The following is an 11,554-nucleotide window of genomic DNA, read 5'->3' as shown; positions in this document are numbered from 1 at the left end:
CCCAGTGGGGACCCCCCACCCTAAGGTGGTGTGGCCAGCCTGAAAACAGCCATCAGCCCCTCACTCAGGTTGGCCAGGCTCCCCAGTGGGGACCCCCACCCTGAAGGGCAAACCAGCTGGTTCCCTCCCATGCACCAGGCCTCTATCCTATATAGTAAAAGGGTAATATGCAAACTGACCCTAACAGCAGAAAGACTGGGAATGATTGGTCACTGTGACACACAATGATCACCAGGGGGAGCTCTGTTCATCCACAAGCCAGGCTGATGGCTGCCAGTACAGCGGTGGTGGTGGGAGCCTCTCCTGCCTCCTCAGCAGCGCTAAGGATGTCCTACTGCAGCTTAGTCCTGCTCCCCGCTGGCAAGTGGGCATCTCCTGAGGGCTGCCGGGCTGCCAGAGGGATGTCTGATTGCCATCTTAGGCTCAATCCCCTGGGGAGCAGGCCTAAGCCAGCAAGTGGACACCCCTGAGGGGTCCCAAATTGCAAAAGGGCACAGGCCGGGCTGAGGGACCCCCTACCCCCGAGTGCACAAATTTTTGTGCACTGGGCCTCTAGTCCTATATAATAAAAGCCTAATATGCAAATCGACCCAACAATGGAACCGGTCACTATGATGCGCACTGACCACCAGGGGGCAGACACTCAATGCAGGAGCTGCCCCCTGGTGGTCAGTGCGCTCCCATAGAGGAGCACCACTCAGCCAGAAGCCAGGCTCACCGCTGGCAAGTGCTGCGGCTGTGGTGGCAGCGCTATGGAGCAACGAGCAGCAAGCAGGCAGGCGGTAAGGAGCCGGGGTCCCTGACTACAAGAGGGCACAGGCAGGGTTGAGGGATGCCCCTCTCCCGCAAGTGCACAAATTTCATGCATCGGCCTCTAGTTCTGATTATAAAGAATTACCCCCTTGCAATTCACTGGAAACAACTGTTAAAGGAAACTGAGGTGATTACAATTTTAAGAGTTTTACAACAATTGACGGGCACCGGGCAGCATCCAGTCCTGCAGAGAGAGGGCTCCTCCGAGGATCAGCACCGGTGAGACCGTTACAGGCAGCGTAGGCGGGAACAGGGACACTGTCCTGGGCAATACAGTGCTCGGTACAGAAAGGTCACTTCCTTTAGGGGACATGACATGCATGGCCCACCGGGCAGACCTCTCACTAGAGCTGACCGTGATGGACCAGGCACTCCACCCCTGGAGGAGCAGGCGCTGTAAGCCAGCCAGGTCTTGGTCTGGTGACGTGGGGCTCACACAGCGACTCCACTGGGGGGCCTGGTATCTTATTTTTTAACACAAAAGAAAGAGTAAAAAATGAGAAATAAAAAGTCTACCTTCAAGGAAACAAGATGATCAGAGCTCCAGCACAGATGATGAAGGATATTCAACAAAGCACATCTGGCCTCAAACCAGCAATGGCCCAGGAGCTGAGCCACAGCCTCGCAGAACCTAGGCCACACCCACGCTCCGCCAAGTTCACATCTAGGCACCTGGAGAACCAACTGATGGGGGACAGCAGGGTGCAAGGGGGGTGCTCCAAGGGCAGAAGAAACCTTCAGGACCCATCACAGCACGAAATCCTGGGAGGGGGTGTGTGAAGCAGGAAAAATGGCACCCGAGGGTCCCGGCACGAGGCCCCGGCAGCCCCACGCTGTCCCTTCAACAAAACCTTCACCGAGTTGCCTGGGATACAATAAACTCCAAGATGAGAACCACCAGAAAAGAACCGTCCTAGGACTTAGGAACTTGACCCTAAGAAGGACAAAAACCGTAAAGCAGATGGATTACAGAGGAGGGGCTGAGAGAGGACCTGGCTTGTGCCCCCAGTGAGAGCTGCCCACACGGGCGTGCAGGGTGATCCCGCACCTGCTCTCTTCAGAGACCCAAGACAGTGACCAGCAAGGAGGTAACCCATCAACCTGCAGTTCAGCCCTTTATCCCAACAGCCTGAAAAACACTAAACTGAAGGAAGAATTCACCAAAATAAAAAACATCACGTTGTTCATTCTGGGCACACAAGAAAGGTGTACCTGTAGGACCTGAGAGGAGGCACTGGGTCAGGTCCTACGGATACGAAGTCGCCCAGTTGAAATGCTTCAAGTTACTGACAGGCTGAATAAAAAATAACACCTGCCAGGAAGGCAATGATTGTGGCGGCTTGAAAGAGAGACGACCAATTCCCTACATGCAGGTCCAGGACAGCGAGAGCCCAGGGGTAAAACCTAGAGGTGTCTGCACAGAGGAGGGAGGCACGAGGCCAGATGAGCAGCGGGGTGGGAGGCAGCACATCGCAGGAACAGGGAGAGGAGAACGGGGCCGTCTCCGGGCACAGAGGAGAGGCCGCCCGCCCCTTGGCCCACTGTCACACGAAGACATGGGCGTGTCCACTGCTTCACCGTGACAGCAGAAGCCTGGGCACCAAGTGTCCAGCAACAGAGGAGTGGCCGCGTCCCTCCGAGAGCAAGGCCTAAAAGGCAGAGGGAGAAAGGCCTCGATTCAAGGACCCCCACGTCCACCCGAGAAGCAGAGCAGCAGACGGAGTCCCGAGCGAGCAGAAGACAGGAAACGGCAGCGACCAGAGCCAATGCAGAGATGGAAACGAGCTGGAGACCAAGAGCCAGAGCCCGTCCCCGAGGAGGTCACACGGACAATCCTCCCGCCACACTGACGGACGAGAAGACACAAACAACCAGGATCCAAAGCGAGAGGGGGCACCGGGTCAGGTCCTGCAGATACAAGAAGAAAATGATCTTGTGCAAATAGACAACGTGGACGGGACGCGCAGAGTCCTCAGAAGGCAGGTGAGGCCGAGGCCCGGGCGCTTTATCCACGGAAGAGACGGCATCTACGGTCGGGGAGCTTCCCACAGAGAGCGCGAGGCCCCGAGGCCTCCCTGGCCCACCTGCCAGGCCCACACACCTGCTCCGGAGACGAACGGGAGGTGCCACTTCCCAGCGTATGTGAGGCCAGCGTTGCCTCGATGCCCAAGTCAGAAAAAGACACTCCAAGAAACCACAGACCAACGCGCCTCAGGAACAAGAAGTGAGTGAAGAAAGTCTCAGCAAGTCGGCCTGCGGCAGGTGACAGGCGACAACGCCGCAGCTGGCCATCTCGACAGACAGACAGGACAACCACACGTCCACCCAACGGAGACAGGGAAGCCCAGCAGAATCCCTCATCCACTGGCCTAAAGCTCTGCCAACAAGGGACCCAGCGCCTCAGCCGGACAGAGGGGCCCCGCTGGGCACACAGCCCCTCCCCACCTCTTCCCCACCGTCTCCAAGCTCCAGCCCCGCAGTGAGGAAAGGCAAACAAAAGCACAAAGGACACCCAGAGAACAAAGGAGGAAAACCACCTCTACTTGAACACACGATTGCATGCAGAGAAAACCCCATCGAACCCATAAAAACCACTGGAAACACTGAGTTTAGCAAGCTCACGGGTCACAAGATTAATATATAAAAACCAACTGCATAATAAATCCGAGCTACAAGCAACTAGAAATGTATTTTTGTTTGTTTTTATTTTATTTATTGATCTCAGAGAGGAAGAGAAAGCCAGAAACATCAATGCTGAGAGAGAATCATTGACTGGCTGCCTCCTGCACACCCCCCAATGGGGAATCGAGCTTCAACCCAGGCATGTGCCCTTGACCAGAATCAAACCTGGGACCCTTCAGTCCACAGGCCGATGCTCTATCCACTGAGCCACACTGGCTAGGGCCAAGCAACTAGAAACTGAAATTACTGTTTACAACAGCATTAAAAGTTTCTTAGAGAGTCAGGGACATATTTGACAAAAAATATGTAAAACATACACAGTGAAAAGTACAAAACGTTATGTAAGAAATGAAAAAAGACCTATGTAGATGGAGAGCGACAGCACTGAAGAATCAACGCTGCCCCAGACAAACCTTGACAGCGTCCGTCCCAAGCCCAGGCGGTTCCGAGATCCACACAGACACCCGAGCCCTCGGCAAAGACGGGACCCAGTGGGAGCCTTGCCTACCCGACTCTAGACACAAGGTAGGGGCGGAAAGACCCCACACGTCAGGGCAGTGGGTTTCATGACGGTGTCAGGAGACGCACGGAGAGAGGGCAGGGCTCACAACACTGGTGCTGGGACGAGGGGTAGGCACGTCCCCAACCTGGCATCACTGGTAAAAATGAACTCAAACTAGACCATGGCCCTCAATTAAAACTGAAAGCTGCAGCATTTTAGAAGAAAACACAGGAGAGTGTTTGTGATCTTGCGTGAGGCGCATTTCTGAAGTGTGTCACCAAAGTCATGAAAGAAAAAACTGATCAACTTCCTTAAAATTAAAACTTTCTGCTCCTCGAAAGACATTAAAAACAGTAAAAACACAAGCCACAATCTAAGACAATATTTGCAAAAAACATACCTGATAAAGGGCTAGCTGAAGAATGTGTACTCCACCAACTGTGCAGGTACCGGACGTGGTGCATGGTGATGAGAACTCACACAGGGCACCGAGACACACACGCACATGCACACTCAGGGCACCGAGACACACACGCACACGCACACACAGGGCACCGAGATGCGCGCACACACACACACACACGCACACATGCACAGAGCGCCGAGATGCGTGCACACACGCACGCGCACACATACACAGAGCGCCGAGATGTGCGCACACGCGCACACACATGCACACACAGGGCACCGAGATGCGCGCGCACACACAGCACTGCGATGCACTGGCAGGGGCCCCAGAGCAGGCAGCTGAGGCACGGGGGGAGCAGAAGCGGCCCCTCAGCACCAGCCTCGGCCACGTCTCCTCCTGCAACACTGATGCTCAGGGGCCAAGGCAGGAGGCGCCCCCACCAAGAAGGACTATGGGTCTGGGAGGCGCTGAAAGCGTTACCTGTTGTATGTAAATTCCACGTCCATAGGCTCAAAGTTATACGCTTGTTCAAACTCCGGATTCAGCTTAAGGGTCACATCTTCTTCGTGAATCTAAAGGAGAAACAAACAGTGTAACTTCCATCCTGCGTACCCGATTCCTTGCGACGTCCTCGTCTGTCTCTGCGGCACACGGCGACACACCCCACAGATCGGAGGGGCCACCGGGTGTACAACCATCACGGCGCCCACCCCACACACGCGTCCCCATTCCTCTCCCTGGCTCTGGGGATCGCACACCAGGAACACAGCCACGGGCCAGGCTGTCCCGGGACCCCCCCTCCTAGAGGGCCCTCCAGCCAAACGGATCCTGCAGAGAGTGACCCGGACCCTGAGGCGGCCCAGGGAGTGTGGGGAGGCCTCCACTGGCCGGGCTCTACTAGGTGGGCCGGTTAATAATGCGGATTTTTGTCACTAGATGGAGTTACACTCACGTTGCTATATATGCGATTTGATACGTATGCTCTTTTGTCGTATTGACAAGCTTCAAAACTTGATGTCAAATTTCCTGAAGGTGTTAATATCACAGATATTTTTACGCTTCATCTTTCTGCAAGTTGTTTTTGAGTTTGTCAATACGACAAAATAGCATACATATAAAATCGCCTATATATCAACACTAGAGGTCTGGTTCAAGAGATTCGTGCACAGGGGAGGGGTCCCTCAGCCAGGCCTGCACTCTCTCCAATCTGGGACCCCTCGGGGGATGTCTGACTGCCTCTCACAATCCGGGACCACTGGCTCCTAACCGATCACCTGCCTGATTGCCCCCAACTACTTCTGCCTGCCTGCCTGATCACACCTAACTGCTCCCCTACCGGCCTGATCACCCCTAACTGCTCCCCTGATCGCCCCTAACCACCTCTGCCTCGCCCCACACCTGGGACCCGTGCTTCCCTTTCTCTGGTTGGCCGCAGGCACCCAGGACCTGGGCCGGCTTTGCCTGGGCTGGCCGCAGTCACAAGGGACCGTGGGTGGGTGGCTTCGCTTGGGCCACAGGCGCCCGGGATTGCAGGGTAGGCAACTTGTGCCTCTCCCGGGCCGCCGCCTGGCTGGTCCCCATTCCTCTCTCCCCAGTGTTGCGTGTCTGAGCCGTTACAGTGTGAGGGCGTGATGACCATCTGCATATTAGCTCTTTATCATATAGGAGGATATGTGATAAATTTTCATCTATTGGGAAAATCTGTATCATTAACTGGTACACCCCGTATCCTGGGGGTGCTGGGCGCAGCGTGGCAGGGTCAGGAGGCAGGGCAGGGATCACCACAGGAGCCCAGAGGCCCTCTGAGGGAAGCAGGCCGCCCAGCGAAGGCCCAGGTTCCCCAGACTGAGGAGGAAAATGGGTCATGATCAGAGACGGCCAAGACATGGGGAGCATGTTCCCTGGAGTGAGGTCAGCACAGCCGCAGCGGATTCAGGCCTGGAGGACATCACAGACAGACACTGTCACTCACAGAAACACAAAAGACGAGGTAGGAAGTTGAAGAGCGGGAAGACAAAAACAAGGGAGCCAAGACCCTACCGAAACGACAGGGCGGCTTTCGTGAAGCCAACAGGCCATTCAGACCTGGAGAAGGAGAGCAAAGCGAGGAAAGGCGAGGCCACTCCCGACTCTCAGAGACGCACCTGCTCTGTCCTGGGGACCCTCCCGCCCGCAGCCTCTCACCTTCACCACGTAGCCGATGTACTCAACGACGTGTCCGTTGTACTCCTGCGTTTTCAGAACCAGTTTGTCACCTAGAGAAGCACAGGACCACATGTGACCACGGCAGCACATCAGAGGGCCCCCCCACTTCATGTGACCTCAGGGACAGGAGACAAGTGCTGAGTCCCTGACCACGTTTTAAGTGACATTCTAACCCAAACCAAGAAAATGAGCTAACGGGACCACATGGCGCCAGTTGAAACCGCTCCCCCCGGGCGGGGCCACACCCACCTGCGTACAGGGAAGGCCGGCCCTCGGCCAGCCCCGGGACCTCCAGCACCAGGAGGTCCCCGCTCCTCTTCAAGACGACCCCGCTCATGTTATACTCTTTCAGCTCTATCTCCGCGTGGATCTCCTCGAGCCAGAGCAGAGTGGACAGCTTCTCCTTGTAGTTTGACATGTTCAGAAGCTGAAAGCGACGAGCCAGCCAGTGAGCGCAGAGCACGGGGAGCACCCCAGGCCCCGGAGACAGCAGCTGACGTGCCAGACCGAAGTGAGGGCTGCAGTGACCACAGGCCGTGCAGGACAGTGGTCCTGAGGCAGGGCGTCTCAGTGAGCCCCACCCCCGCCCCACGGCGACCTGGACAGTTTGCAGAGCCTGGCACAGGGACAGCGCTGGAGCCGTGTGGCCTGGGTGGTGAGGAGGTGGAGCTGGGGATTCGGGGAGGCCCAGGCCAGTGGTCGGCAAACTCATTTTTCGTCAGCAGAGCCAAATATCAACAGGACAATGATTGAGATTTCTTCCGAGAGCCAAACTTTTTAAACTTAAACTATATAGGCAGGCACATCGTTATTAACTTAGTTAGGGTGCTCCTAAGGCTTAGGAAGAGCCACACTCAAGGGGCCAAAGAGCCGCATGTGGCTCGTGAGCCACAGTGTGCCGACCACGGGCCTAGGGGCAGTGCTCAGGGTGTGGGAGCAACCTCACAGGACAGGGCCCCCAGCCTCGGTGGCATGGGCATCGGGGGCACTGCGGTCGGAGAGGGACCCTCCGGTGCATCGTAGGGTATTTGGCAGCGCTCCCGGCCTCTACAGCACCCTCGCTGTGACACCAAAAACACTCCAGGGGGCAAACTGTCGCCTGTGGAGAACGGCCGGTTGAAGGGAACAATTCCCAGAGCTTGCACAGGGCCAGGACGGTGGCCGCCAGCCCCATGCAGCCCATGCACTGCACTGCCCTGGGCAGGGTCAGAGGGCACCAGCCCCCACATGCACCTGTTTCCACCTAGCAAAGCTTTAATGCAGGCAAGTGTCCTGCTTTTCCAAGTAACTCAACTGGGTCCCAGAACTGAGCTCAACGAGGTAAAATCCAGGATGTCTGGCAGCCACAGGAGCCCTCCCGGCTGGAAGGCGGCACTTGAGCCCCTGAGAGGAAACGCCCAGCCCCACTCAGGAGACAGGACGTGAGAGCCGTGGCTATACTGCGTCACCCGTGTTCAAAAAGGTGAGGAAGACTGAGCACGTTAAGCACAGACGGAGAAGACAGGAGAAACGAGTGGACTTGAACCTGTCGAAACCCAGCGCAGAGGGGAAGCGGCGAGAGAACAAGGAGCAGAGCGCAGGGGCGGGTGGGAGGGAAGCCATCAGCCACACAGCCAAGCAGCGCAAAGAACCCGGGACCGTGAGGGAAGCGGCACCAAGGCCCGTGGTCCTTTAATGTCGCAGACCCGGCGACAGAGCCATCTCAGACGCAGCCGGAAAGCCCAGGCTGTGTGTGAAGGCAGAGGCAGCGGAGCAGCTGTGTCGTCAGGACGGCTCGGGGGGCGCAGCCGCCTCAGACTTTTCCAGACACGGAAGCCAATGAGCACCCAGGAGCACCCAGAGGCCGGGTCCCCGTGGGGCCGACAGCACCAGGAAAGTCAGCGAGGTGCCCCTTTCTAAACGCCTGAACGAGAACTGGTTATGTAGCGTAAAACGCTAAGACGCCTCACGGACTTGAAAACAGACGCAGAAGTCAGACTTCCGACATCAGCGAGACGCCACGGAGAAGGGGAGGAGCCCGTGGGGCGCCCGCCTGGCAGCTGAGGGGCTGGGGCTCAGGCCCTAACCTGAGACCATTCACCCCGAATCAAGTGACAGCTGGAGAGCATTAACGACCCAGCTCCTCAGGGAAGCCGCCACACGGGGGCCGCCTCAGGCCGACACCCCTTCTCCGGCAGAAGAAGACACCCCTTCATCCTGCAGCCAGGAGAGCATGGGCGGCCACAGGCGCCTCCTACCTCGGCGAGCAGCGGCTGGAAAGTCAGGATGTCAATCTTCTGCTCCACACACTTCTTCAGCCGGTCGGGGATGGGGTACTGGGGAAGGAAACTTGGAAGCTGGCGTCTTGAGTTCCTTAAGGAAGAAATTCAGTTGGAAATGATTCTTCGTCACGACATCTGGCACAAGTTCCTCGGTCACCACAGGAACGACGCAGCAGCCGCGGCCCCGTCAGCGGGCCCAGCATTTACTGGGGGCATCCTCCCAGCTGCAGCAGGGCGGCCGGTGCACAAGACCCTGGAACCAGGGGGTCCGCACCTTGACTGCTGTGCCTGACAGGGCGTGACCATGGGCACCGCAGCCACAGCTGCAGAGCACGCTGCTGACGGCTGCTCCGCCCAGGCCTGACTCCGCTCTCGCCTGTCACCCTCCAGCTCTGCCTCCCCTGACAGGGGCTGGCATTGGGAGTCGCCACCACTGCTGTGGGTAAACCTGTTTTTTACAGCGCCACACGGTGCAGGCTGCCGTCAGCTCACAGATGCACCTGACGGGGGTGAGGATGCGCCAGCACTGCCTGCTTCTTGGGAGACAGGCTGGGCTGTGGGGAATACAAGAGGTGGCGGGGACCTGAGGGGGTGAAGTGGCGGCCGGGGCGTAGCAGGTCCACTTCCCCGTCCTCATACGCACTGTGAGCTGCCCCCCGGCCGCCCTCAGACAGTTTTGTATGAACACACCATCCCCCAAGTCAAGGGTGGATGAGCCCCCCCCCACCGCTTCCCCTCAGCCAGCGGTCACACCGCGAGTGCACGCCAGGCCACCCCGCTGTCCCTCCCGTCATGGTACCTTTTCTGCGTGGTCACGACAACCGTCGTTTTCGTGGGCGCCGGCGCCGGGGGACTCTTGGACTTCTTCCACAGGAAGGGCTCGCGCACGGCGATCAGGGCCTCCTCCGCGCTCACCACGCCCACGTCCAGGATGCGCCCAATGAGGCAGCTGGAGAAGCAGAGCAGGAGGAGCTCCTGGCAGCGGCCGGCGGTCCTGCGAGACAAGACACGGTCAGCGCGGGCCCCCGTGCAGAGGCGGCCAGGCCCTCGGAACAGGAGCCTTTGTGTTTAACAATTCCTTCACAGGGAAAAGGGACTTTCCACAGGAACAATGCAACATGTCCCCAAGACAGTCAAGCACCCCAAACAGTCACTCTGTAATCGTCAAACCTCAGAACAGTTTTCCCAAATTTAAATCGGAACCGTCTGACACGACCAGACACGGATCATCACTGCTTCCTGCCCGAACTCCTGCTGTGGCCCTGGCCCCCAGTGCGGTCCCCGCCCCACATCCTCACAGGATCCCAGGGGTCACGGACAGGGGCTGCCGCACACGCGCCGGCTGGGCTGAAGGAGCCCTGAGGTCCCCATGGCTGGACACGGCTGGGCTTACAGCAAGGCAGGGACTGCACTCACTCAGATCCACGTTCACAAAGATTTACAATTAATTAGCAAATGGAGATGGCAGACTGCGGCCAAAATGTCCAGCTGACAGGCAACCAGCGGGCAGTGGTAGGGGCTCAGGACATGTTGGAAGGAGAAGAGGCGGCGGCCCAGGCTGAGGGCGCCCAGCTGTCCTCTCTCTCAGAAGTCAGGGAAGGGGGTCATGGCCTCACAGCGGAACTCACTCAAGCCACCGTCTCCACCAACGCATTTTCCTTTGAGCCTGTCCCATCGAAAGAGCTACAAATGCTGTTTATAGGGACCACACACGGGACCTGCGAGATACATGTGCCAACGTCCCCGTCAAACCCCTGAAAGCCCGGCAGCACGTACTTGGCCTCACACGTGACCACAATCAGGGCTCGTCCTCCGGGAGGGATGAGCCCACTGGGCTCAGGCTCCGGGACCTGCCTCCTCCAGCCGCCCTGTCCGCTTCCTCCCTCTTCTCCTTTGCAGGCACAGTCATCTGCGAGGGGACAGGAGACCCAGCGGTCAGCTGCTGGTGGCAGTGGTGGCGGCCTGTGGACTCCAGCACGCACGCACAGCCTATCACCCAACAGGGGACAGAAAGCCGACAGCAGGCAGCCTCCCGCGTTTGGAAGTGTCTGCAGGAAGCAGCATGTCCAATGCACTTCCAGGGTCGCCAACTGCCTTGGTCCCTGTCCCCAGCCCCGAATCGCCAGAGAACTTGAACCAGAGCCCACGGCATCGAGGCCCCTGGGTCCCCCGACCGGCCGGGGCCCCGTCCACCTGGAGAGACTGCTCTGCTGTGGGCCACGCTGCTGTCCGCCGTCTGGTAGGTTTTGTCTGGGCAGCTCTCCCGCGTCTCAGGGTCGGGAGCAGGTGCTGGGGGGCCATGCTGGGTCCCCTGCAGCAAGTGGAACCGGAACTGTCTGGTTCTGTCCCAGCCGGCCAGCTTGCAGCTGACCAGCTTCTGCGGGACATCTCCTTTATTCCTGCACAAAGGGAGCTGCCGTCAGCAGACAGGACTTCCGAAGCTGCTGTTACTGTGAACAGTTCAAAGGAACTGGGACGTGGCGGCTGCATCCACCTTCACGAGCAGAACTAAGTTCTGTGGTGAACACTCGTAAAGGAAAAACCAATGGCGGGAGAGTGAAGGTTGTTCTGTAGGATCTCTTAACCCCCCGCTGGAAGCACGGCCGGGGAGGGTGGGACTCACTCGATGCAGACCACCAGGCTCCTGCTGCCCCCTTCCCGCAGCGTGCCGACTGGTGGCCC

General features: G+C 58.1%; 1 protein-coding gene across 1 annotated transcript in view; it reads right to left on the bottom strand.

The window, feature by feature from the left end:
• Positions 1 to 11,554, bottom strand: part of MOV10L1 (Mov10 RISC complex RNA helicase like 1) — a 33,922-nt gene that overhangs the window by 13,512 nt on the left and 8,856 nt on the right. The window contains exons 8-15 of the mRNA XM_015568713.1: positions 11,496 to 11,550; positions 11,066 to 11,271; positions 10,649 to 10,781; positions 9,672 to 9,866; positions 8,849 to 8,963; positions 6,861 to 7,038; positions 6,591 to 6,661; positions 4,887 to 4,978 (exon numbers count right to left, since the gene is read on the bottom strand). Of these exons, the coding sequence (XP_015424199.1) occupies positions 4,887 to 4,978; positions 6,591 to 6,661; positions 6,861 to 7,038; positions 8,849 to 8,963; positions 9,672 to 9,866; positions 10,649 to 10,781; positions 11,066 to 11,271; positions 11,496 to 11,550 (1,045 nt within the window). The remainder of the gene's footprint in view (positions 1 to 4,886; positions 4,979 to 6,590; positions 6,662 to 6,860; positions 7,039 to 8,848; positions 8,964 to 9,671; positions 9,867 to 10,648; positions 10,782 to 11,065; positions 11,272 to 11,495; positions 11,551 to 11,554) is intronic.

This window comes from Myotis davidii, unplaced genomic scaffold (assembly GCF_000327345.1).
Source record: "Myotis davidii unplaced genomic scaffold, ASM32734v1 scaffold845, whole genome shotgun sequence".
Lineage (NCBI taxonomy): Eukaryota > Metazoa > Chordata > Mammalia > Chiroptera > Vespertilionidae > Myotis > Myotis davidii.
This window is presented reverse-complemented; position numbering and strand designations above follow the sequence as displayed.